The 26,831-nt window shown below is 51.6% G+C and overlaps 1 protein-coding gene across 3 annotated transcripts; it reads right to left on the bottom strand.

Annotated features, from left to right (window-relative positions):
- Positions 1 to 522: 522 nt before the first annotated feature.
- SCNN1A (sodium channel epithelial 1 subunit alpha) lies at positions 523 to 26,393 on the bottom strand. Of its 3 annotated transcripts, none has more exons than XM_032349020.1 (13): positions 26,265 to 26,393; positions 24,633 to 24,993; positions 13,482 to 13,749; positions 12,434 to 12,624; positions 7,925 to 8,028; positions 7,358 to 7,521; positions 6,872 to 6,970; positions 6,571 to 6,688; positions 2,919 to 2,997; positions 2,729 to 2,786; positions 2,500 to 2,555; positions 2,277 to 2,352; positions 523 to 1,920 (listed from the first exon to the last, which is right to left on the bottom strand). In XM_032349020.1, the coding sequence occupies exons 2-13, from the start codon at positions 24,986 to 24,988 to the stop codon at positions 1,540 to 1,542; spliced, it is 1,950 nt and encodes a 649-aa protein (XP_032204911.1). In that variant the 5' UTR covers positions 24,989 to 24,993; positions 26,265 to 26,393; the 3' UTR covers positions 523 to 1,539. The 3 variants fall into 3 exon arrangements, with proteins under 3 accessions (XP_032204911.1, XP_032204909.1, XP_032204910.1); XM_032349018.1 differs by lacking the exon at positions 26,265 to 26,393 and adding an exon at positions 25,164 to 26,258 and having other exon boundaries at positions 24,633 to 24,992; XM_032349019.1 differs by lacking the exon at positions 26,265 to 26,393 and adding an exon at positions 25,642 to 26,258 and having other exon boundaries at positions 24,633 to 24,992.
- Positions 26,394 to 26,831: the final 438 nt, after the last annotated feature.

Genomic DNA, 26,831 nt, shown 5'->3' with positions numbered 1-26,831 from the left:
GGTTCCAGAAGGTTCGAACTGGCCTGTGTCTCATCCTCCCCCACACCCCACCCCTCCTAACAAACTACTGGGCAGTTGATGGGAGATGGGCAGGTGAGGGCATTATCTTGAGACTGGGTGCGGAGTCACTGCAATTGCACTTAGCAGTTGGAGAGGTGGATGACTGATGACGTAAGTAAAGTTGGGGAGGGAAAGGAAGTTCCGACAGTGGACGAGGGTGAGTCATCCCAATCACTGCCCAGTAGGTGTCCTAAGGGGGACAGCACCATGGCTTTGCCGTCCCACCCGAACATGGTGTTGGCCACCTAGCAGGTGCTCAGCGATGCCCACGGAGGAGCTGGCGGTACAGTTGGTCTCTGCCAAGACCCCTGAAGAATGGCTGCTTCCATTGTGAAGCCAAGGGCTTTGGAGGGTCTGTCCCCTCGCCCCACCCTGGGACCTCCGACAAGCTTGGGCAGTGACCCAAGGACTTGTGTCCCCTCCCTACCTCCTCGATGGTGCCCCTGCACAGCTCTCCAGACATTCCTTATGCAGCAAATATTTATTGAGTGCCTGCCTACTTGCTCTAAGCTGGACACCGGGCTAGACCCTGAGGATACGTAAATGAACAAGACCCCGTCCCCGACCCCAAGGAGCTCACAGTCTAGTTGGGGAGGCAGGCACAAAGGAACAAGAAAGCATACATCATCAGCTCTAAACATCAGGCAACATCAGCTCTAAAACAGATGTTATGCTGTGCTACGGGAGTCCAGGGGAGAGGGAAGTGATCAACTCTGGGGAAGACAAGAAGGAACCGCAGTCTGCAGAAGTAGTGGTGTCGGAGTAGGGTTCTAAGGGATGCGCAGGAATTCTCCAGATGGTGAGGAAAGCTTCCAGGCTGAGCAGAGAACTGGAGCAAATATGTAGAGGTATAAAGGACGCAGAGGCACTGGGATATGGCTCCGTGGGGACGTAGGGTAGATGAGACTGGAAGAGTCCTGGGGCCACCTAAGAATGGCCAAGCCTTTCCTACACTGGTCTGCTCCAGTCCCTGCCCTGGGAAGGGGAATTGCCCAAGAACTAACAAAGGGGGCTTTTGGGTGGTGTTCCCCACTCAAGTTCAAGAAGAGGTGCTAACGTGTCTACTGGAAAGCAGCGAGGCCAGGCCTGGGGCTGGGTAGGAAATGTGCATGCCTTTGTGTTCTCTTGCTTGTGTTTTGTTTCCGGTCGCCAGCGGTTTCCAGGGAAGGTTTCTTGTCGAAGCTCCAAGTTTGGCCTGGCTGATCCAAGGGAAAGGCAGACTTGTTTGCACTTGGGAAGGGAAATCAGCGTCTTCTCAAGGCAGGACCAGAGGGTACAGGGCAGGAGACAGGGCCATTCCGGGCAGGTTCCTTGGCCATTTCTGTAGCCCCTTTCCCATCCTGCTTCCCTCCCCCACACCAAAGGCAGTTGGGCAGCTCTGAGAGGAAGTCCCCAAACTTTCTCTCATCCTGCCAAGCCTTCCCCCTCCCACCAGGGGAAGCGCCTGCCTTGGGTGGAGGGGGACACTCTCCTTCCCTCTCAGGGCTCCCCCAGAGTACAGGCGGAGGCGCTGGTCCTCACCAAGCTGGATGGAGATGGGCAGGGGTCCAGGGAGGCATAGGCAGGGGGAGGGGCTGTCAAGGCTGGGAAAGTCGCAGGGCCTGGTGGGGATGAGGAGGGGGATGTGGCGTGGGGGCAGAAATGGGAGGGGACGGAGGAGGCTGGAGTGGAGGCCACCTCCCGGGCGCCCCTGCCCCCTCGCCCTGGAGACCAGTAGCGGCTTCGGAGCCTCCGGAGTAGCATGAGGACTGTAATGACCAGGAGGTCAAAGACGAGCTCAGCCATCTCCACCACAGACAGCACTGAGGAGCCGAACCACAGGCTCCACTGGCTGCCCAGGTTGGACAGGAGGGTGACCATCTGTAAGGGAAAAGGGCACACTGACCACGAGGGCCAAGGTGGAAGAAGAGCCCCATCCCTCCTTCCACGAGGCCCACACCCACCCCTTTCGGCCTCTTGGTGGTTCCCTGGACCCCTTCTGTCCAAGTCATACCCATCTGGCACACCCTTCCCTGTCGCCGTACCCAGAGACTTCTTCTGTCCAAGTTCCCCTTCTTCCAACCTTCTCAACCTTCATCCTTGTCCCCTCTCCTTTCCTTTTCCTCTACCTTCAAAGCCTAGACCCCTGTGGCCCCCTGCCAGAGGCACCCCCTTGTTTTCCCTCACAGCCACCCACTAAGACCTCCAAGAGAATCACAAACTCAGTAAGGACATACCGTGACGGAGGGAGACTCAGAGTTGGTTTTGTATTTCAGCTCCTTGAAGAAGATGTTGAGTTTGGCAACGCCATTTCTTTGGAGTCGAGGAGAGGGTAGAAGAAATGGCAATGGATTAACTTCTCAGACGCTCATAAACACCCTCCCCTGATCACATCCTCTTCCTAGACTCATTTTTCCTCCCACGGACTCCTTTCCCCAGCCAGATCAGGGCAGGACTGACCTTTTGTTGTTAATAGTATAATTGTTCTGTTGGGATAGCATCCGGAAGACCCAGTCCTGGAAAAGAATGGGGGTGTCAATGGGGTCACCCCATATTCTTCAGGCTTACAGAGTATGGTGTGGCATCAAACACATCTATATACATACCCAGAGAAGACCACAGTTTTACACACACACACACACACACACACACACACACACACACACACATCCCCTTTTCCCCACTTTACCTGAGATGTCACTGAGGGCCATCGTGAATAACCAGCAGATAGCTGGTAGCCGGTCACACTGGAGATGGAGAAAGGAGCTCAGTGCTTGTGGTGAGGGTCCCCCACTCAAAGGCTTAGCCAAGTACCCTGTACTCTCCCCAGCCAAGTGGCCAGCTGCCCAACCCGTGCCCCAGGGGAAGGAGACACTCACCTGCATGGCTTCCGGCACTTGGTGAAACAGCCCAGGCGGTCCGAGGAAAAGGCATCCTGGAGCTTATAGTAACAGTAACCTGTGGGTGCAGAGATGTGCCCATTTTCCTGGGGCACCTCCACCTTGTTCACCCCAGATCCAAGCGGTCTCCCAAGATATGTGGGTACCCACATCCCAAGTTGCATTATAGCAATGCCACCCAAGGGGGGCACCAAAAACTGTTTAAGGAATAAAGCTAAAGGGGCGTCTGGGTGGCTCTGAGGGTTAAAGCCTCTGCCTTCGGTTCAGGTCATGATCCCAGGGTCCTGGAATCGAGCCCCACATCGGGCTCTCTGCTCAGCAGGGAGCCTGCTTCCTCCTCTCTCTCTGCCTGCCTCTCTGCTTACCTGTGATCTCTGTCTGTCAAATAAAAAATAATATCTTAAAAAAAAAAAAAGAAATTAAGCTAAGTCAGGAAATTTTTTTTTTTAGAAATCCAAAAAAAAATGAAAAACCCAAACCAAAAAACAACCCAGGACACATCCATGTAAAGATGACTAGGATATGGACAAAAATCTTAAAGTCAAAAAGAAAACTGGGAACAACTATGTAAGAAGCACGTGCTTAAACCACAGTGAGATGCCACTTCACACCCACCAGGATGGCCATTAAAGAAATAAATAAGTAAGTGTCTGGGAGGATGTGAAGAAGCTAGAAATGTCCTTCTTCACTGCTGGGAACGTGAAATGGTGCGGCCACTTTGGAAAAGAGTCTGGCAGTTCCTCAAAATGTCGAACATGGAGTTACGATATGACCCAGAAACGCCACTTCTAGGTATATGCCCAAGAGAACTGAAACACATGTTCACACACGAAACAGAAACAGGACATAGAAACAAGCCAAGTGTCTGTCAACTGATGAACGGGTAAACACACGAGACAAAGCTGTACCATAGACTATTCTTCAGCCCTGAGAAGGAACCCAGTACCCCTAGATCCCACCACGTGGACGGCCCTGGAAAATCATACACTAAATACAGGAAGCCGGGGCACCTGGGTGGCTCAGTGGGTTAAGCCTTTGCCTTAGGCTCAGGTCATGATCTCAGAGTCCTGGGATCAAGCCCCACATCAGGCTCTCTGCTCAGCATGGGGCCTGTCCCCCACCCCCCGCCTCTCTGCCTACTAGTGAGCTCTGTCTGTCAAATAAATAAATAAAATCTTTTAATAAATAAATAAATAAATAAATACTGGAAGCAGTCACAAAGGACCACACAGTCCAGGATTCCGGTCCCATGAAATGTACAGAATGGGCAAATCTGTAGAGACAAAAAGTGGATTAGTGGTTCCTGGGCTGGGAGAGGGGGGCTGTGGGTGCGGGACATGGAGAGCTCAGAGTGCTAATGGGTAAAAAGTTTCTTTGGGGGGACACCTAGGTGGCCCAATCCATTAAGCATCTGCCTTAGGCTCAGGTCATGATCCCAGGGTCCTGGGATGGAGCCCCGCATCATCGGGCTCCCTGCTCAGCAGGGAGCCTGCTTCTCCCTCTGCCTGCCACTCCCCCTGCTTGTGCTCTTTCTCTGACAAACAAATAAATAAAACCTTTTAGGGGCACCTGGGTGGCTCAGGGGGTTAAAGCCTCTGCCTTCGGCTCAGGTCATGATCCTAGGGTCCTAGGATGGAGCTCCATATCGGATTCTCTGCTCAGCGGGCAGCCTGCTTCCTCCTCTCTCTCTGCCTATCTCTCTGCCTGCTTATGATCTCTGTCTATCAAATAAATAAATAAAATCTTTTAAAAAAAACTTAAAAAAAAAGAGTTTCCTTTGGGAGTGATAGAAATGTTCTCAAGTTGACTCTGGCTGCCGCACGGCTCTGTGAGTATACTGAAAACTAAAACTATACTAAAATCAAATGGGTGAATTAAATGGGAGATAAATGATCTCAATAAGCTGTTACCTAAAAAAGGTTGGGAAGATGACTCTACAGATCCCCCTTCTCCCCTATTTACCAAGTTCTAAGTAAGGTTATTGTGTCATTCCTGCTACGTTCAGTTGCCCGTTCTGGAAGTCGTCCATTTCTGACCCAAATCCCCGTCTGCCAGGACGGGGGCGTGGGGGGGGAGGTCTGGAAAGGCAAAGCAGGGGGGCAGCTGGGCCACTTCCTCTGGGAAGTCGGGAATCCTTAGGGAACAGCAGATCCTTAGGGAACAGCAGATCATGTTTCCCCCCACTCGCCCATTCCTCTCCCCTACCCTCCTGGCTTCTAAGCAATCAGCACTGTTACTTTTCTCTCCCAGATCCTCAAACTCACAGCCACTCAGAACATTGAGTGCAGCAAGGAGCAGTGGGCAGGGAGTCCCCACTCTGCACATGGGACGGGGACATCACATCACATATTCCCCCTGGGCCTTGGCTTGCTCATCTGAGAAAGGAGACAGTGAGGCCAGATGGACCCTGAGTTTCCCTCCAGCTCTGGTGTGCTCTGAACTGAGGTAGGAGAGAGAAGAACAGGAAAGCGGGGACTCCCAACTACAGGGCAGGGGGAGAGACCTGTGGGGAACACACCCAGGGAAGGGAGGAAGCAGAAAGATCCACAGGGACAGAACCAAAGGAGGCAGACGCTAACCTCCAGGGTCCCCTCACATGTGCAGAGGCTCACCTCCTCCAGCACAGCCACCAGTGAGAGGAGAGCTGGGCCCAGGGGAGCCCGGGGAGGAGGACCAGTCAGTGGAACCAGGTGAGAGCATGTGCACCAGGACTGCCAACCCTCTACTTTCTAGTTTCTTGTTTGGGATTTTCTTTCTCTCTCAGCTTCTTAGTACAGAGCTTCCATGCAGCATGACTCAACTATAGTTACAGAAAGGAACAGGGATTGGTCTACTCCTAAACCTGGAGATTTCAGAGCTCTCCAAACTTTTTTGATTGTGCCTTCCTGTAGGTAAAAAAAAATTCTTAAATTGGGGCACCTGGTTTCAACTCAAGTGGTGATCTCAGAGTTGGGACATCGAGCCCCACATCAGGCTCTGCACTCAGCAAGGAGTCTGCTTGGGTTCCTCTCTCCCTCTCTTTCTGCACCTCCCCCTCCCCTACCATGTGCACGTGCGGGCGCGCTCTCTCTCTCTCTCTCTCTCCCAAATAAATGAATAAATCTTTTTTTTAAAAATCTTAAATAAGTAACTCTCTATGTATTGATTTATAAATTCCATACTTGCTACTAGAGAACTGATCCATTAGGTACATTATAAAACATATACAGAACAGAAGATGGAGAGATCCATATAACTTCTAGTATTTTCCTCCAGCACCCAGTGAGCAGTCTTGTGCCTTGCCCAGCACCTGCCAAGTGAGATAGGGAAGCTATAGGCAAAGTGTGCACTGGGATCTCAGGACCTCAGAAAGACTTTCCTCACGTGCTTTTCCTTCCTTATGCTGCAAGTTCTTTTTAAATGGGGCAATTCTCTATAAACAAACAGAAGCCAGAATGCAAAGAGGGAAGCTGAGAGGGAGGAATGGGGATAGAGGAGAGAGAGTGAGAGGAAACCGAGAGGTGAGTCTAAGGGCTGGAACACAGGGGAGAGAGAGAATTAGCATCCCAGAGGGTCCCAGAGGGGAGCGCTCACTCCCACTCCAAGAAAGTCCTGGGGCCCAGGGTCAGACTGGGGCTCCCTGCAGGCTCACCCCAGGAATTGTGCTTCCTGTAGTCACAGAACTCTGCATTCTTGGGCAGTGGATAGAAGATGTAGGCACAGCCACACTGCTTGATCATGTGCTCCTGGAAGCAGGAGCGGATGCACACCTGGAGGAGAGGGGGGTGATGGGAAAGGGGGTTCAGGCCTGCCCTCTCCACACAGCAGGGAAGGGAACCCCTCTTTCCACCTGTCACACACACATACACACACACAAATATACCCCTCCAACTTTCAACTGACCTACAGGGCAGGACTGGGAGATGGTTGCCATAGAAACAGGCTGGTCTCACCTGCTGTGTGTACTTGGAAAGATAAAGGTTCTCCACAGGGACATCACTGCCATTCTTGGTACAGTCACCATAGTTGCCCCCAAGCCTGTCCAGCGCTTCCTGCGTACCCGCATGCACAGTGAAGTCAGAGGTCAGAAGTCAGAGGCTCTCAGTTAGAGCCAGTGGCCCAGGCCCCTTCCTGAACTCTCTGTCTTCCCTCAGCCCAGAGGGTTTATATCTCCTACCCAGCCAGCCCCTCCTGTCTGCCTGGCCATTTCCAAACATACCCCCAGGGGCCCGCAACGACTATCCCAGGGATACTTTCAAGGACACTGGCTCCCTACTTCTCCAGCCCCTTGTCCCCGACGCTGCTCCTTGAAGACCTCTACCAGCCCCAGACCCACCCCACATGATCTCCCTCTACGGATTTCGGGCTGTTGAGTCAATTCTCCTGCTCTCTCCGACCTGTGGCTCTCCCCTCGCATGCCTCCCCGGCAGCACCCTTGCCTTCCTCATGCTGATGGAGGTCTCCACGCCAGGCCGCAAGTTAAAGCCACCGTCATCCATGAAGGCAGGCTCATCCTGCCCATGGACCATGACCCTGGCCCCAGTCACTGTGGACAGCAGCGGGATGAAGTCATTCTGCTCTGTGCGCAGTGTTAGGGACAGACCTGCGAGTACAGAGGGGGCAAAGTTGGGGCGGAGATGGAGATGTGTTAGGGGATGGAAACCCCTCTCCCACCTGCCTAGTCTCTACTGCTCCTGAGGAGGGCCTTCCTGTGGGTCAGGAAGACCTACATAGGGATTTGGCAACCCCTGGACTGGACTGGGGAGGGGTGGGGCAGGCAGAATTGGGACGGGGATTCCTAGCACACCTGGAGTGGACTCAGTGGTGCCAAGGGGGACAAAGAACAGAGAAGACTCCTCCAGGATAGAGACAGGCATGTTATAGGGGAGCCCAGAGGTACACAGCATCTCTAGGACATGAGCACAAGGTGGGTAAGTGTGGGTGAGCAGGGCTGCAGGAAGCCCTGAGGCAGAGGTCAGGGATGGTGGGAATGAGGAATGGCTTACCATTTTTGATCCCAGGCATAGAAGACATCCAGAGGTTAGAGCTGTTCTTGCCATTGAAAGTGTAGCAGTTCCCATACATCGGGTGATGAAAGTGAGAGTAATTCCTATCCAGGAGGAGGGAAAGTAGGATCAGAAAGGGAAGTGTAGGGGATCAGAGAGAGAACTTTCGGTGACCTTGGTTTCCTGACCACCTACTATGTGCTGGCACACCCTGGGAGCTTTACCCATGCTCCCTAAGCCACTCTTACCAATCGAAGGGATCATCCCCACATCATAGAAGAGGAAGCCAGGGCACAGAGAGGTCAAGGAGCTGCCCAAGGTCACACCAACAATGATGACAAACTTGAGACTCAAAAACGGGTCCTCTACCTTCTAGTCCAGTCTCCTCCCACCAGGCCACCTGACCTCACTGGCCTTGTGACCTCTCTGGTGTCGCTGTGCTGCATTACGAAGACTTTGGCAGTGTCCCTAGCTTCTCATGTATCTGTATCTTAGTTCCCCATTTGGACTGTGATCTCCTTGAGGACAGGGGTCACATCTCATTCATCTCTGTATCATCTCTGGGTTAACTGCACAGTTCCTGGCATACAGACAATAGAGAAGATGGTTAATAAACAGGGGCCAAAAAATGAAGTGGAGAACTGGGAGCGAACAGGGTTGGAGGAGACCGTGAGACCAGCAGTGAGCACAGAGCTGAGAGGAAGAAGGTCAGCACCCAGGGCAGGAATGAGCCAGATTCCGCTGGGATGGCCTTGAGCAAGTCATTTTCTCTAAGCTTATTTTTCTCGTCTGTCAAAGGAGGAGATTGGAACTAGATGATCTGGAATATTTCCCTGGCCTTAAAGAACAAAAGCCCAGAGATGTGAAAGATGGGTGCCCATTCTGGGATGTGCTAGCAAGCCAGCATTTCCAGAGCAAAGGCTGGGTTCAGGGAGGGAAAGAAGAGGCACTGGAAGTGAACAGAGGCCCGTCCTGGAAGGCCTATGAGCCCTGCTCAGGGGAGAGAGGGGACAGACAGGCACGACGTTGTGGATGCCCACCACGGGCTCTATGCGGCAGGTGGAATCAACAGATTAGATGGAACAACAAGGATGCACCTTAAAATAGAGCTTACTAAAAAAACAAATAAATAAAAGGCGAGGGACGCCTGGGTGGCTCAGTCAGCTGTGTTTGCCTTCGACTCAGGTCCTGATCCCCGGGTCCTGGATCGAGCCCTGCGTTGGGCTCTCTGCTCAGTGGGGAGCCTGCTTCGCCCCTTCATCCCTTCATCCCCATGCTCTCTCTCTCTCACCCTCTCTTCCTCTCTCAAATAAATAAAATCTTTAAGAAAAAAAGGTGAAATGAGGCACCACCCCTTACACATACATCTCAATCACATTTTGCAAAAAAAAAAGAGATATACATCCAGCACAATAGGGGAATCTATGAGAAGCAATAGAACGGGGCAGTTAAGAGCACAGACTTCGGAACTCAACTACACACATGTGAACCCCAGCTTGAACAAGCAGGAGCCGTGGGACCCATCACGTCACTTCATCTCTCTGTACTGCAGTTTCCTCTTCAGTAAAACAGGGATGATAACAGTACTTACCTCACAGGGGTGTGGTAAGGATGAAATCACCCTTTGAATGAGGCTTAGCACTTAGGAAGAGCTATATAAGTTTGCTATGAAGGTTATAAAGTAAAAAAAAAGACGGTAGCAAATGAAGGAAGGGGAGGGTTTAGAACCCTCATACACTGCTGGGGAAATGGAAACTGGGATGATGGCCACTTGGAAAACAGTCTGCCAGTTCCTCAAAACGTTAAATACAGAATTACCCTATGACCCAGCAATTCCACTCCCAGGTGGATGCCTCGGAGAAATCAAAAGATTCATCCCTACAAAAAACTGTACAGAAATGTTCATAACCACGTTACTCATAATAGTCAAGAAGCGGAAACAATCCATATGTCCATCAGCTGAGGAACAGATAAATAAAATGTGGGCTAGCCATACAACGGAGTATTACCCAGCCATCAAGAGAACAAACTGCTGGGGCGCCTGGGTGGCTCAGTTAGTTGAACATCCAACTCTTGACCTTGGCTCAGGTCATGCTCTCATGGATGGTGGGATCGAGCCTACGTCAGGCTCCATGCTCAGTGGGGAGTCTGCTTGAAGATTCTCTCTTCCTCTTCTTCTGCCCCTCCCCGCAACAGATAAATAAATCTTTTTTAAAAAGGCTGGGGGCAGGAGCCCCTGGGTGGCTCAGTCAGTTTACCATCTATCTTCAATTCAGGTCATGATCTCAGGGTCCAGGGAGCAAGACCTGTGCCAGGCTCCCTGATCAGTAGGGAGTCTGCTTCTGCCTCTCCCTCTGCCACCCCAGAACCCCACTCATGCTCGCTCTCTCTCTCTAATAAATAAGTAAAAATTTTAAAGAATAAATAAAATTTCAAATTAGAAAGAATAGGGGCACCTGGGTGGCTCAGTCATTGGGTGTCTGCCTTCGGCTCAGATTGTGATCCCAAGATCCTGGGATCAAGCCCCACATTAGGCACCCTGCTCAATGGGGAGCCTGCTTCTCCCTCTCCCTCTGCTTGTCCCTCTCCTTCTGCTCCCCCTGCTTGTGTTCTCTCACTCTCTCTTTCAAATAAATAAAATCTTTTAAAAAAAATTTAAAAGAATGAAGTGTTGATACATGCTACAACATGGACAGGCTTGAAAACATCATGCTGAGTGAAAGAAGCCAGAGACAAAAGGCCACATAGAATATGATTTTATGTATACGAAATGCCCACGACAAGAAATACATATAGATGGAAAGTAGATTCCTGGTTTCCAAGGTCGTGGAGGAGGGGAGGGAATGGGGAGTGACCGCTGGTAGGTGCAGGGTTTCTTTTCAGGGTGAGGAGAATGTTCTAAAATTAGATCGGGCTTGCACATTTCTGTGAATACACTATAAATCACTGAATGGTATATATTTAAAGGATGAATTTTATGGTGTGTTGTATCTCAATCAACTGTTATTAGAGAAAAGATTACAGAGAAAAGGAGAAAGCCATGACAAGGGGCTTCAACTCGATTCCAGAGGCCATGAGAGACCATGGAGGATTTTAAGCAAGACTCACTGGGGTGGTAGTTGCAGAATAAAGAGAGGATTTGGAATCCAAAAGACAATGGGAGGGGATTATAATAAGCTGGGTGAGATATGATGCTGCTGCAGGCTCTGAGCTAAGGAAGTGACCTAACCGTCAAGACTGAGATGAACTCTGGACTTTCCATTGATGGGGAGGTACTAGCAGGGGGCTGGCACAGTGAGAGGACCTCTGGAAAGGTGACATTTAGAGACACTCGATGGCAGGTGTGAGCTTCCCAGGAGGTAGCTCCTGTCTTCAAACAAACATGAAGACAAGAAACAGGAACAAAATCCCCCGTACGCGGGCCAGAGTGTGTGTGCCAGGTGAGGGTGGGGGCAGAAGCAGGTGACATCTGTCCTTGCTGCCGTGCTGCAGTGACATGGGAAGGAAAGGCCCCTAGAGAGTAGAGATGCTGCCTCAGCACCCTTCCTCAGCCAGGCAGAGACAGCCAGATGGCCGCTGAAACGGTGAAGCTCAAGGAGCAGGAGTAAGAGGGGAAGGCAGGGGTAGGAGGGGCCAGAGGCTGCCACCTGCCACGACCTCTTTGCAAGGACGTAATGACTGGAGTTCTGACCCAGGTAAGGCCTGGCGGGCACTGCAGGGGAGTGGGAAGGATTCTTAGCTAGGGTTGCCCTGGAAACCTAGGGCAAGCCACATCTATCTGTTGGAGTTCAAGGGTGATGCGACCCAAGTCTCCTTGCAGTTTATAAAATGCCCTCACACTTATCTCATGAACTTGGAGATGGGTATAATCAACATCCTCATGGCTTGAATAGAAATGCCAAAAGGCCAAAAGTTATATATATTTTCCTATTTGGTGTATCCTAGAACAGTGACTGGCACACAGCCCAGAGAGTAAACAGTATTTGCTGAATGAACATTGAACGGATCTCATTTTCCCCCATTTTATAAACAAAGAAACGCTCTCTGCAGAGCGATATCAAATACCTTGAGTCACCTGGCTGGGAAGTTACAGAGCCAGAGCAGGGACTCAGGCTCACTCCCTGATTCAATCCATGCTATTTCCACCAAACCATTACTGTCCACCTCCTCTGAGAAGATGACCTCCCAGGCACTTCTGAGTTTTGGGCTAGTGACAAACAGGCCTTAGAAAAATGGAGATGCAAGCTTCCAGCCATGGGAGTCTGAAAGCCAGACCTCAACCCCATCCAGCCTTTCCAGGGCATCCCTACTAGGCTGCCTCACTCAGACCAAGAACCCCTGCAGGATAATCCACAGGACAGAGGTTTGGACCAGAGCTAGGTAGGTGCATGCCCCTCCTCTCCTCTTTGCATGTGAGCATTTCCCCGGGTGCCGCCCACACGAGCCTCAGATTGGCCTCGGGGAAGGAGACCCTGTGGGGAGCACGGAGGGCAGGCACGAGGGACTCACGCCTGACTGCAGGAGGCCTGGTTGAAGCGGCAGGCGAAGATGAAGTTGTCCAGCATGTCCTCCCCCGGGGCCGGAGAAGTGTCTCGCAGTCTCGCAAGAATGTTGATGTAGTGGAAACGGTACCACTCCCTCACTGCATCCACCCCTGACGAGTAAGTCTGGTAAAAGCAGTCCGATTTGTTCTGGTTGCACTAGACACAGAGACCACAGAGTGTCAGAAGGCCGGCAGCAGGGGACAGGCTGCAGGACAGACTGAGGTCAAACATGGAGTGGTCTGGGGTCCCCAGGGCTAATAGATGGGGTGGGGAGCCAGGAGGGGGTTAGAACAGAAGGCAGACAGAAGCTGAAGCCCGGAGGAGAATGGACCAGGAAAGCAGGGGCTTAAGGGAGTGGTTGGCCAAGGAGAAGGGGAGCTGTACACACCTTGTGGGTCATTTCTACAGCCTCTGCAAGAGGGTGGAGCAAGCATTCGTCTCCCCATTTTACCGATGGCAAGACGGAGGAATCAAGAGGTTTGCCCTAGTAACTGAGCTAGGACGAGAACTCAGGTCTCCTGGCTGTATGGTCCACTCTCCCCAAACAGGGTCTCTCTTCTTTCCTGTTACTCCCCCACTTCCGCTTATTGTCCATTTTACTTTTTATTAAAACAATCTTTTTAAGTCTTTCTCCTGTCTCCTCCTTCTCTCTTAGGCCGGCAGAGCCCCACTTCCCTACTGGTGGGTCCCAACTGAGCCCCACCGGCGGGGACTGACAATTCAGAAAGGTGTTTTCACAACAGAGCTGACTTCCGGCCGCTGGAACGCTCCCACAGAGGCCGGGGCGAGGAGACCCCCCCCACACACAAGCCCGCACACAGAAAGGTGTTAGTTAATTAAAGTATTTTGCTGGCGGACAAGATCCCGCCTCCCGTCGCTAGGCAACTGAAGCCTGGTCCGGAAAGGCAGGCGGGTCCCGGGCTCAGGAGGAACCCGGCGGCCCCGGGGCCCGGGCGCCGGGGCGGGGCGGGGCGGCGGGCGGGGCCTCCCGGGCTCAGGGGGCGGGGCCTTACCAGCTGGAAGCCGATCTTCCAGTCCTTCCTGTCCACTTGGGGGTTGTTGTCCTGCACAATGGATTTGGCGCTGCGGGCTTGGCGGGCCCGGGAGGGCGGGGCCGGGGCCGCCAGGCGCTGTAAGGGGTGCGGCCAAGTCTCCCCGAGGCCGCGACGACCACGGGGGTGGGCCCCCACGGTGCTGGAAGAGTTGTACTTGTACAGATCGTACAGCGTCTGCTCGGTGATGCGGTCCAGTTCCTCCAGCTCCCCTTTAATTTGCGTGTCTCTGGAAGGGGTGATGGGAAGGGGGTCGGTCTGGGGGGTCGGCCTCGCGCGAGTCCCTGGCCCCTGAGGGCCCCAGTTTCCTCGCCCGAAACCGGTGAGGTCGGTTCATCAAGGAGAAGCCTGCGGGGAATAGCTCTGGTGGCCCCAGGGCTCTCTCGGAGGGCGGGGGACGTGGGGGTGTAGACAAGGTGTTCCGCGGGGGCAGTGAAGGCGACTGTGAGCCTCTGCGGTGACGGCGTTATTACGGCCTGTTTATCAGAAGGGAGAGGCGTGAGGCGCCTGTCTGGGGGGCGCTCTCCTCCCACTCGCCCTGGCGGAGAGGGGAGCCCGGAACTCCTCTGCCCTTTTCCAAAGCAGGGACAGGGTGTGGCCTCGTCCTGCGCCCACACGCTCCCTCGGATCCGCGGTGTGCGGGTCATCCCACTTCGGGTCCCCGCGGGCCCCCCGGCCCCCCGGGCCCCCCGAAGTGGCCTTTGGGCCCATCTGCCACCTAGCACCTGCTAAATTAGGGGTGCTGAGCTGCACTTCTAAACTTCCCCAGGAACTTTAAAACTACAGATGTCGCACACACGGCCCCTCCCCATCAAAGACTCAGTTTTAATGAGTGATGGGTGGGGCCCAAACACCAGAAGTTAAACACTGTCCAGTGTAAATCATCACATTCCTTCCCGTACAGGCCCTATTACCCTCTCCATCATGAAAGTCCATAATAGCAGTGCCTTAGGGCTAGAATCTACCAAAAGAAAACACACATTAATAAATTCAACAAGGTTGTAGGATACAAAACCAATGTACAAAAATTCACTGTATTTCTAGATAATAGCAACAAAAAGATGGAAAAATGAAATCACAAAACAACACCATATAAAATAAAATAAACAACATCAAATACCAGGAATAAATTTAATGAAAGGTAGGCAAGAGCTTTATCCTGAAAATCATGCTGACAGAACTCAAAGGCCAAAATGAATGGGGAGTTACATGAGTTCATGGGTCAGCAAACATTCTGAAGAAATCGACAGGCTGATTCTAAGGTGTTTGTGGAAATGGAAAGAATGTACAGTGGTCAAAACAATTCTGTTTTTAAGTTTATTTATTTATTTTTAAGTAATCTCTACACCTCATGTGGGGCTCAAACTCAGACCCTGAAATCAAGAGTCCCATATTCTTCTGAGCCAGCCAGGCATCCCTCAAAACAATTTTGGAAAAGAGCAAAGCTGGAGTCCTTAATTCTGTCTGACTTCAAACTCACTGTGAAGCCTCAGTCAGCAAAAAAGGGCAGTGCTTATGTAAGGATAGACAATAGATTAAGGGAACAGAATAAAGTCCAGAAATAAACTCACACGTATACAGTCAAATGAGTTTTGACAAAACCTAATGAAAATAATTTTTTCAAACAGATGTATGCTATGTTGAGAAGAAAAACAAAAAATTAAAAAAAAGAAAAAAAAAAGGAAACTCAACCTCCACCTCAGTTTATACACAAATATTAAATCAGGTTAGATCATAGACCCAAACATAAAATTCAGAAGCAGAAAGATTCTAGAAGGAAACATCGAAGATACACCTTCATGACCTTAAGGTTATGTTTTTTGGTAAAAAAAATATGTACATAATACATATACATATATTATATACATATATAATATATATGTGTGTATATATATACATATATGTATTATACATATTATATATATACACATATATATATCTAAGGAAGCAACTGATGGATCATTAAGCTCCATTTCTGAAACTAATAATATGCTATATGTTAATTAATTGAATTTAAGTAAAATAAATTTAAAAACACCTTAGGAAGGCCTTATCCTGCAATATAATGGTCTCTTGCAAATCAGCAATAAAAAGGCAAATTGTTTTTAAATGAACCAAAAACAAATCCAAAAAAAGACAATAAAAGTAAAAATGCACCAAAAGATATACACAAATAGTCACTAAACACATGAAAAGGTGCTCAACAGGGGCACCTGGGTGGCTCAGTGGGTTAATTAAGCCTTTCGGCTCAGGTCATGATCTCAGGGTCCTGTGTTGGGCTCTCTGCTCAGCAGGGAGCCTGCTTCCCTCTCTCTCTCTCTGCCTACCTCTCTGTCTACTTGTGATCTATCTCTGTCAAATAAATAAATAAATAAAATCTTTAAAAAAAGAAAGAAAGAAAGAAAGAAAAGGTGCTCAACATAATTAGTCCTCACTACACTTCAACAAAAAATAAAAATTTTAAGAAAGGCAAACTTCTAAAAAAAAACAAGGAATGAGGCACCATTTAACATCCATTAGAAAAGCTAAACCTAGGGACACCTGGGTGGCTCAGTCAGTTAAGCATCTGACTCTTAATTTCAGCTCAGGTCTTGATCTCAAGGTCCTGAGTTCAAGCCATGCTTTGGGCTCCACACCCAGCATGGGACCTACTTTAAAAAAAAAAAAAAAAAGGCTAAGCCTAAAAGATTGACAATGTCAAATGCCAGTGAGAATGGAGAGCAGCTGGAGCTGCAGCTGGTGGGAATGGACAGCAGCTGGAGTTGCAGCTGGTGGGAGTCTATAATGGCACAGTTGAGGGCCACTTGGTAGCCCTCGACTACCAAAGTTAAACACCCATCTACCTTATGACCCAGCCATTTCACTTCCGGATATTCTACCCGATTCCACTCATAGCTATTTATTCAAGCACAATGAAAACATAAAGACTTGTACGTGAATGTTCATAGCAGCTTTATTTATAAGAGCAAAAAGCTTGAAAACAACCCAAGTGTCCATCAATACTACTCAGCAATGAAAGGAGGCAAAAAGCATGGGAGAATTTCAGAAATACAGTAATCAGTAAGTTGAGCCAGACACATGCCAAAAAAAAAAAAAAGTGTGATTTCCTTTAAAAAATCCAAGAATAGGTCAAACTAACTGATGGTGACAGAAGTAAGAGAATGACAGTGGGCGAGGAAGAGGAATGGACTTCAAAGGGCCACCAGATAATGGAAATGTTCAGGATCTTGATAGTCAAACTTCCGTGAGAACTTAAGATTTGTGCATGTTACTGTATATCAATTATATATATATGTATATATATACAATTATATATGTATATTTATGTATATGTATATGTTCATATACATATATGTTCATACATATACATATGCATGTATATCAATTATATACATATATAATACATACATACATACATATATATACATGTATGTATATATGTATATAAAATGTATATGTATATAATTATGTATATCTGAGAGAGAGAAGGAGCAGGAACAGGGGCAGAGGGAGAGGGAGAATCAGACTCCCCACTGAGCAGGGAGCCCCACATGGAACTCCATCCCGGGACTGTGGGATCATGACTGGAGCCCAAGGCTGATGTTTAACCGACTGAGCCACCCAGGTGCCCAGTTATACTTCAATTAAAGAAAAAGTCAAGAGGCACCTGGGTGGCTCAGTCAGTTGAGCATCTGACTCTTGGTTTTGGCTTGGGTCATGATCTCAGGGTGGTGAGATCAAGCCCCACACTGGGCTCCAGGCTAGGCATGGAGCCTACTTAAGATTCTCTCTCTCCCACTTCCTCTGCCCCTCCCCTCACTCACCCTTTCTCTTTCTGTCTCTAAAAAAAAATAAGAGAAAGGAAGGAAGGAAGAGAGGAAGGAAGGAGAGAGAAGAGGAGAGGAAGGGAAGAGAAGCGAAGAGAAGAGGTCAAATACCTGTGTGTCAGGAGTACTGCCAGAGATTCGGGTTTCGTGGGAAAGGGTGGGGCCCAAACAAGGTTGTTTTATAAGAACCCCAGGGGCCCTAACCAGTCTCTAGGCCATACCCTCACTGTCTCCTTCACTAGGCTCGGTTTCTCCCTCCTTCATAAAGTCTATCTGGCCGAGCCCCAGGCATCAGCCCCAGCTGCCCCTTATCTCTTCAGAAAATGTAGCTCAGGTCAGAGGTGTGTGTCTGACATTCCCAGAGACTTGCTTGTGACTGGGTAATTCAAAGGATGGCAGAACCGGCTAGTCTTTATTGAGCACTTACTCTGAGCCAGGCGCTGTGGTATTAGAAAGGACATAATTTAATGTAATATTCAGTGTAATTCAGCAAACTTCTGGCCACTGTCAGCTAATACTATTGTCATTCCTTTTCGCAGGTGAAAAACCTGAAGCAGGTGCCTTGTTCAAGTCTACCCAGCCAGGAACGGGGTCAGAAAGCACTCCTGCCATCTTACTGTCCTCCACTCTTTCCCTGCCAGAGCTGGCTATTTTAGGAGGTTGACAAGCTGCCCCAGAAGGAGCACTGAACCCAGAATTAACTAGATGTACGTCCTGGTGTTCCCAACACACACTTCCAGCTGGGTCATGTTGGTAAGTAACTCACTCTTTCTGAATCCAGCCTCAGTCTCCCCACCTGTAAAAGGGGCACAACACTAGATCTCCATACCACGTGAAGGTCTCAGGGGGTTAAGTAAAAAAATATTCAGTGACACGAAATGAACAGGACACTGAGTATCTGGAAGACACGGACAGGAGTCCGAAGCCTGAGAAACGCAACCGTCTTTCTCCCATTCACATAGGAAGAATCCAGGTCTGCCACCTTGGCTGGAGTTATTGTCACATATGCCACCACATCTCTGGCTGAGCATTCCTTTTCCACACCCCCTTAAGCTGTCTCAAGTTCCTCTGCGTCCATCTTCTGCCTTGTACACTCTCTCACCCTCATCTTCGACTCAGAAATTCTAGCACCTTCTCCAGCCACACTGCTCCTCCCCAAAGAGCTCCAGGCTGTGCCTATGCCAGTTTCCCCATTGACAGTCCCCCTTCCTATTTGGCTCCTTCCTGCCTCTTCCAGAGAGGTCTCTGATGAGACCCCAACCCCACCTCCAGAAGAGGCCAGGCTCCACAGAAAACACACTCCCTCCCCCAAGGTCTGCCTCTCTCCTTTTGGTTGATGGGGAGTTGTTTAAGGAAGGGAGAAGCATTCCCAAATTCCCCCTTCAGAAAATAAATCCCTCCCTCCCTTTCGGCTGACAGCTAGAACTAAGAGAAGTGATGCGGAGTAAAACCCGCTAATGACATCAGTTCTTACCTGCAAGCGGGAGGGCGCTGGAAAGAGAGCAGGGCAGAGGAGGGAATAAAGAATGCAAACATGGGGGCTTCAGCAGAACAGTCCAGACTTCAAACCTTGACCTCCTACCCAGCCATGGTCACTACCCAGCTCCCACACCCTCCCACAATTCAGCCAGGCAGACACTACTATCTCCATTTGACAGTTGAAGAAACTGAGGACCATCCATCACCCGGGCAGCTTCTCCAGGGCCACTCAGCAAGGAAGTCCCAGAGCCAAGATCTGAGCCCAGGCCTGTCTGACTTCATGGTCCCTGCTTTTCCCACTACTTCTGCCTCTGGGCTCAGAAGCACTTGAGAATGGGGAGCAAAATCTCCTTTCTCAGCACCTGGCCATCTCCCCTCCAGACCCTCATCTCCTGCTCAGGATAGACTAGCAGGAGCAGGGAGACTGAGAGGCTTAGGGGCTGAGATCCCGGCTGCCTCCCTGTGTGCCACTCCTCCCTCCCTCTTTCCCCTCGGTGGCCTCCTCTCACGAGAGAGCCCTTCTCACTGGGCAGCCTTGGATTTGCCTAGGCCTTCATCCCACTCCCAGGAGGACCCTAGCAGAACCTTTGCACTCAGCCTTCCGGAGGCACTAGGCAGGATGGGCCCTGGAAACTCACCAGCTTCCTCTCTAGTCAGTGTGCATCTGGGGACCTACTCTCCTCCCTCTGTCCTCCAGGGACCACCTAGACTCCTTGACTTCCCTTTCTTTGACCCCTTCCTCAGCCCCATTCTCCTCCAAATCTCAGCGCCCCCAACCTGCCTCCCAGCGGGCTGGGAACAGACAGCCCTGATAGAACCCTTCAAGACACACACACACACACACCCCACTTCTGGGAACTCAGCCTTCACCACACTGTGTTCACAGGCAGGTGCCCTGGAGCAGCCCCTCAGCAGTGAGCCCCACCACCGCCCCTGTGAAGCCAGAGTCAGCCCCTCTAGAATCAGTTCTGAGCTCTCAGACCGCATGTTCAACTCAGTCCCGGCTGCAACATTTTAAGAACAATACATGTTCCCAAACGAATGCTTGTCCTGAGGAGGGACAGCCCAGGGACTGAAAGCTCGAGAAACCATTTCATCCCAAAACTAAGAAACTAAGTTCTAATCGGCTCTGCAGATGGATGTCTGAGCCCTGCCCACAGTTTAGATGGTTTGTCTTGGAGCAGTTACTTATCTTCTGTGCCTCTGCTTCACCACCTGTAAAATGGGACTATTCATAGTACTTGCGGCATCAGGTTATTATGGGGAGTAAATAAGTTAATACAGGAAAAGTCCTGAGAAAAACACCCGGCCAAGGAGGCACTGTGCAGCTCCTGCTGTTGTCTTATTCTCACTGCTCTCACGGGAGAGCCCTTCTCACTGGGCAGCCTTGATTTGCCTAGGCGTTCATCCCATCTTGGTGGAGAAGTGCAGGCCACAGAGACACGGGGGTCCTGCCTGCTGCTTATCCCCCATGGAACTCTGTGGGCTTAAAAAGGTAGAGCCTAAGAGCAGATTCCAATCCTGGCCCCTCTGCCTAACAGCTGGGCGACCTTTGCAAAGCCCGTAGGTTCTCAGAGTCTCGGTTTCCCCATCTGACTTGGAGAGGCAAGGGTGGGGGGCATGGGGTAGAGAGGACTCTCCTTCCTTATCTAAGGAGCTTGTTAGGAGGATCCGAATCTGATGGACTTTGGTGGACTTTGCAAGCTGCAGGCAAGTGCTGTTGTCCTAGTCAGTGGGTGAAGGAGAAGGTATCTTTAGGGTTGCTTCAAAGAGACAGAACCAGAAGCAGAGGCTAGAAGTTTTAACGAGGTCAACTGCAGCTCTATTTAAGGAAGAAAGTTTTGGTTTTTTGTTTTGTTTTGGTTTGGTTTGTTTTTAGAGGGAGGGTGCACAGGTGCAGGGGTGGGGGAGGGCAGAGGGGCAGAGAGGGAGACAGAGAATCCTAAGCAGCCTCCAAGCTCATCATGGAGCCCGACACAGGGCTCGATCCCAGGACCCAGAGACCGTGGCCGGAGCCGAAGGCAGATGCTCAACCAACTGAGCCACCCAGGTGCCCCTAAGGAAGTACTTTCAAAGGACAGCTGTTACAGAGGTGGATAGGGTCCTGACCCGAGAAGAAGCCCATCACTGGGGGCCGAGGAGGGCAGTCCTAAGAGTCTGGGCTCTTGTCCCTGCCCAGCCTGCGACCCACAAAGCCTGATTTCCAGACCCTGCAGGGTTAGATATAGAAGGCCCAGCTCAGAGCCCTCCCCACCAACAGCGTCTCTCTTTGGGGAACTACCCCTCTCCTCATTCCACCCCTGCACAATCTTGGGAAGGGATTTACCATCTTTGGGAAAGGATCCCATGACCTCCTTTGCTGAGAATCTCAAGCTCTGCCTTAGGTCCAGCCTCAGTCCCTCCTGGGACTAGATAAAAAATATGTTCTCAGGCTCTGTTTTCCCTCGATATGGATATGACAGGCTCTCTCTCAGGTGAGAAAAACCCTTTGTTGACAAGAAAGAAAGGGACTGCTCTGGCTGACCCTTCACACCGGATTCTTAGCGCTTCCTTGCTTAGTATGGAAGGTCTTCAGCCCCTTGCCCCCTCTTCTGGAAATGTCCTAGCAGCCTAGGATCGCTCTGTCTCTGCTGGCCAGGGACATCCAGCTGCTGGCTATGGGCACCCCTGCTCTGACTCTGCTCTCTCCCCAGCTCTTCTGTCCTGTCCACTGGTCTCCACCTCCTCCCTCCTACTTCCCTGGAGGAATCACGCATCTGGCCTGTCCCCTGCACCTGCCGCTCCACAGCTTTTTTTTTTTTTTTTTTTTTTTAAATTTGGGACAGCATGAGCTGGTGGGGTGGAAGGTAAAGGGAGAAGCAGGCTCTGCAGTGAGCAGGGAGTCCAATATGGGGCTGAACCCCAGGACCCTGGGATCCTGACCAAGCCAAAGACACCTAACGCCTAACCAACTGAACCATTCCAGGCGCCCCAAGTACCCCTCATCTTGTTCCTGCTCTTCCTCATAGGACCCCACCAGCAGCCCGCAACCCTGTGGCACTTTACCAGGCTCCTCCTTAAAGTGCAAAGGGAGAAAGAGCGTTGAAATCAAACACACTGGGTTTGTGACTCAGCGGTAACCTGAGATGCACTGGCTGCTCGGTGGGGTGGGTGGGTGTGGCAGGGTGACTGTTTGCCTGTGTGACTCCAGCAGGTTATTCAACCTCTCTGGGCCTCCAGCTCCTCATATATAATGTGGGCCTAATACTAGTACCGACTTCGGAAGTCTTTTGTGAGAATTAAATAATTTCACATAAAATGTAAACTTCTATCCAGCACACATTAAGTACTATAGAATTCGTGTATTAGCTATTGTTGTCGTTATTTCTTTATTATTTGTTCAAAGTGCTCAGTTTATTAACTCAAATCATATCACCTCCATTCCCAAAGGGAAATAATAATAATGTCTTACCCAGACTTGCCAAGTTTCTATGAGACAGTCCTTTATGAGGCACCCAGGGGCACCCCGGTGGCTCATTTGGTTAAGCATCTGCCTGCAGCTCATGGATGGAGCCATAGAGCTCCCTGCTCAGTGGGGAGCCTGCTTCTCCCTCTCCCTCTCCTCCCCACTCACACTTTTTTTCAATATCTCTCTCACTATCTCTGTCTCTCTCTCAAATTTAAAAAAAGAAGCAGCTTTAAAAAATAAATAAATAAAGCACACAGCACAGGGGTGAGCCCATGTCAGGAGGTCCACATTGTTCCCCCTGCTGGGGGGCCTTCCCAGACTCCCCTCCTGTCCTGGGGCGCACTCTCTCCACTAAGCCGTGAGGCCATCAGTCAGTCATGCCAGAGACATTCTTTCTATTGTGGACACCTGCCTCCCAGCCTGCTGCTCTGGTCTCAATCCCTGGGGCTTCTTCGTGGCCTGCCCATTACCCCTACCCATGACCCCAGCCCCTGCAGAACCTTAGGTAATATACAGGCCTCAAAAGATGGAGCCTGGCCCTCTCTGTCTCGCACCTGTGTCTTCTAAGCACAAGTGTTTATCACGAGCCTGCTACCCAGCCTATGGTCCCTCCCACCTGCCTGTCTTCCCCTCCCTGCTGGCTCGGAGTGGTCTACCATGACCCAAGGGGGTGAAGGGGAATAAGTGGGGGAAAGATCAGGGCAGGGAAGAAGCAGAGGGTCAAGAAGAAGAGAAGCAAAAGTCCATGGGCACTAAGGAGGAAAAGTGAGGCTGACCTCGGGCAGGGGGAGGGGAAGGAGTGCCAGGAAATGACATGTAAATGTCTGACTACAAACTTCATCCATTCCATGTCCTGCACCTAGGGAATTAAGAAGAGGCAAGGGTTTGTGACCAGAGGGTGAGTCACAGCTAGGTCACTATCTCGGTGGCCTTCTCCTGTCTTTGCCTCGGTTTCCTCCAATGTAAAATAAGGATAATAACAGTCCCTGCCTCATGGGGTTGGTGGGGGAGTTGGGGGTACTGCAGAGTACTTAGCAGCGGCTGGTGCATGAAATGGGCCCTTCGCCAGGAGGGCATATGGAGGCCAATCCCTGGAATGGCCCGCAGTGTTTTCTCTGGGGCACAGGACGTCCCAACCCTTATTGGTCCGTGACACACCTTAGGACACAAACAGAATGCATGGGGGGGCCCCCACCCTTAGTATGTGACCAATCTCCATCATCTGTAATGGGGCGCACGCGCACACACACACACACACACACACACACACACTCTTGTGCGGTCACCCCGCAGGCACCCATAAATCTTACACTCCCTGAAGGCAGAGACTATGACTCTCACAGTCTTTATTGGACTGATCGCTCACTCGGCCTTGTGTTTTTGGTTTTGGGGGTTGGTTCGTTCCTTTGTTTTTCGTCCTGCTGTTATTTGTGCCGCCTGCCTCTTTCATCTTATTTTATCCTCTTGCCCCCTGAACCTACCTGCCTTTGGGGAAGACTGGATGAATGAGTGATCCCATCTGCCCGGGGCCTCACATTGTGTGGGGGCAAGTTCCAGGTGCCAGCAAAGGTGACCCAGTGAATGAACACAAATAAAAGGTGTATATAAACACCCAGCCCCGCCCTCCTTTCTTCTCTGTGGTCACCATCCCCTCCAGCTTCCAGGAGAAAAGCTGGCAAAGAACATCGATGAAACCCAAAACTGCAAGACACACCCAGCACTTAAAAGTCAGGCACCTGGGTAGGTGAGCTAGAAAGCACCTCAGTGGTCACCTGGTCTTTAGGGGAACAGAGGACCAGGGGGCTGGGTTCCATCCTGTCCTGGTCTCCTCTGGCTCCACCCCAGCTTCAGCGCTCTGGGACTGCTTGGCTGCCACCCCCACGTCACTTTCTCCAAAACAAACTCCCCCTTCTATACCAACACCAAGAGACAGGCCTGCCAGCTCCTACCCACCACCCACGACCCGCAGCACCTGCCACAGCTTCCCCTCTCCACCACATTCTTCTCTCAAGGTGGAGGAGGCCTTGTTCTTCACCCTCCTCTCACTCTGGGGAATCTGGGGAAGGGCCAGGAATGATCTCTACCCTGCCCTTCAGGGTAGCCGCATCTCCCTCCATCAGCACTCCCCCCCACCCGTGGGAGGTAGAAGGGACAAGAAGGGGAGGGCACTGTTGCTCCAACAACCACACTGTGGATAAGCAGTGTGGCAGTGCGAGGGCCCTGCTGGCCAGTGCCCCCAGCCCATCAAGTCAGGGAGTCCCTATCTCCTTGGGGACAGGAGTACCCCCTCCTCCCGCCACATGTGTGGTCCGCCCCTGCCCGCTCTGGCCCAGCCTTGCCCCCACACAGCGGACTGACCTGTAGGGGTTGAGGTTGCAGATGGTGACGGCGGGGAAGACGAGCTTGTCGGAGTTGAGGTTGATGTTGAGGCTGACGGGGTAGCTGAAGTACTCCCCAAACAGCTGGCCGAACTGCCAGTACATCATGCAGAAGGCGCAGAGCCACAGCACGGCCCAGAAGGCTGTCTTCATGCGGTTGTGCTGGGAGCACACCAGGCGGATGGCGCCATGGATGGTGGTGTTGTTGCAGAAGAACTGGAAGAGCTCTCGGTAGGAGCGGTGGAACTCGATCAGGGCCTCCTCCTCTTCTGTGGGCTGCGGGGGGCCCGCGGGCTCGGGGCCCGGCCCCTGCTCCTCACGCTGCTCTCCTTTCATGAGCCTTGGAGGGTCATGGGGCAGCGGTCAGTGCTGAAGTTCTGAGCCCTGGTGCCTCCCCCCTCATCATCTTGACCCAGAGTGAGGGTGCTCCTGGCCAGGCCCACACCCCGCTGGGAGCCCCCTCTTCTCCGCCCCTCCCTCCCTCCCTCCACCTTCCCAGGAGCCGGCTGACCTGCAGGAGTCGAGGCCAGAGAGCTGTAGCTGGGCTTCCTCGGGAAGATGCCTTTGGGGTTCTGTCCCAGCACCTCCCTTTCTGTCTCAGAGAACAGTCTGCCCTGTCTTTAGTCTCCTTCCTGCAGGACCTCTGTGTCCCAGCGTTGACTCGTGTTCCCCCTCTCTCTATCCTTTCTGCTTCTCTTTGGGTCTCTTTCTCAGCTCTCTTCTTCCTTGCCGGTCTCCTGTCTGTGTGCCAGGCTCTCTGATGCTGCCTCTTCCTCTTCCTCCCAACCTTGCCCCCTCTCAGTCGGGGTGGGCTCTCTCCTGTGTCTCTGGCCCTGGCCTTGGACTGTGTCCTGACTCCCTCTGTCCCACGGCCTAAGAGCCTCCAGGACGTCTGGACTGCCTCCTGCTCCCAGCTCCCAGGTTGTGGCTGGACTGGGACTGGTTCCTTTCCAGTTGAATCTGGCAGGCGAGCCTCTCCTCCCCCTCACCTGACAGGTGCAGCGGCCTGGCTAGGGAGCCCGCCCGCCAGGCTGGGATGGAAGCGACAGAAGCCTCATTAGCATCTCAATTAAAGGTGAGCAGGGCAGGGGGAGGGGCAAAGGAGGAGTTTGAGCTAAGGGTTCTCCAAAGGGCGGAAGGCTCCTGAGTGCAGGTGCCTGGGGAGTCTGCACTCCCCGGGACTGGAGAAGGCAAGAGCCCCCCACCCAGAAAAGTAATGGTGGGGGGTGCTGACAGACAAAGAAACCAGAAACAGATGGACAGGGGAGGGCCAGAGATCATGGACTAGGAGAGAAATCCTGAACACCAAGCCAGGAGGGCAAAACAAAGGAAAAAGAACCAATCAGGATGAGGGGGACTAAAGCCGGGGAGACCAGGAGGACAGAGAAGGCAGAAAAAGAGAGATCCATGGAGGAGGACTGAATGGAGGCCCGGGAGGGAGGGCAGAGTTGGAGGAGCGGCAAAGAGATGAGGGTGATACGAGGGAGCCAGCCCTGAATGGACTCTCCCCTCCCTGGCAGGAGATCAAGGGGAAGAAGCCCCAAGTGGGCTTCTAGGAGCTAGTTTCCCTCCCTGGGGACTCCTTCCAAAGGCACCCCTGTGTCAGCCTCACCCCAGGTCTTGCAGAAGAAGAAGGGGTAATCTGAAGTTTCCTCCTTCCTCAATAAAGTGGGAACACATCCTGGCCCCACTGCCTTCCCCCCTGGTCCATCCTCTTCCCTCCTGACTCCTTGCTACCACCCCCTACCTTGTCCAGGCCAGGGAGGGGCCCAGGTGAAGCTCAAGCTTGGGCGGGACCCTGGGACATTCTGTTCTTTTTTACACCATTGGCTGCCAGGCCAGGAATGTGTAATGTCCCCTGTTGTGGTCACGGGGTTGCAGGAATGTGGTCACCGAGAGGCAGCACAGGGGCCAGGCAGGGCACCCGGGCACAGACCTGGAGCCCAGGGCACATTAGGGACAGCTGACACCGAGGGGACAGGGAGGATGTGGGCAGCACTGGGCGTCAAGGAGGAAGCCCTGTCTGCTCAAGCCCTGGAAGGAAGGAAAAGCTCACTGGTCGGGGCTGTATTTTTCCTCCAAAATTTCAGCTCCAAACTTAATCCAGCAAGAGGATAAAGAGTGAAGTGTAAGCAGTGAGCACGCAGAGAGGGAAGGTGCAGGGCGATGTCCCAGAGAG

Source organism: Mustela erminea, chromosome 6 (assembly GCF_009829155.1).
Source record: "Mustela erminea isolate mMusErm1 chromosome 6, mMusErm1.Pri, whole genome shotgun sequence".
NCBI classification, from domain to species: Eukaryota; Metazoa; Chordata; class Mammalia; order Carnivora; family Mustelidae; genus Mustela; species Mustela erminea.
Note: the sequence above shows the minus strand (reverse complement) of the source record. Positions and strands in the feature narration are given on the sequence as shown.

Excerpts from the sequence above, each read along its gene's own strand:
- SCNN1A (XM_032349020.1), bottom strand. The coding sequence starts at position 24,988 with ATGAAAGGAGAGCAGCGTGAGGAGCAGGGGCCGGGCCCCGAGCCCGCG. Across the intron at positions 13,750-24,632 it reads TGCAACCTCAACCCCTACAG|AGACACGCAAATTAAAGGGG; the intron begins GTCAGTCCGCTG and ends CACCCCTTCCAG. Across the intron at positions 2,787-2,918 it reads AAGTGCCGGAAGCCATGCAG|TGTGACCGGCTACCAGCTAT; the intron begins GTGAGTGTCTCC and ends CTCCATCTCCAG.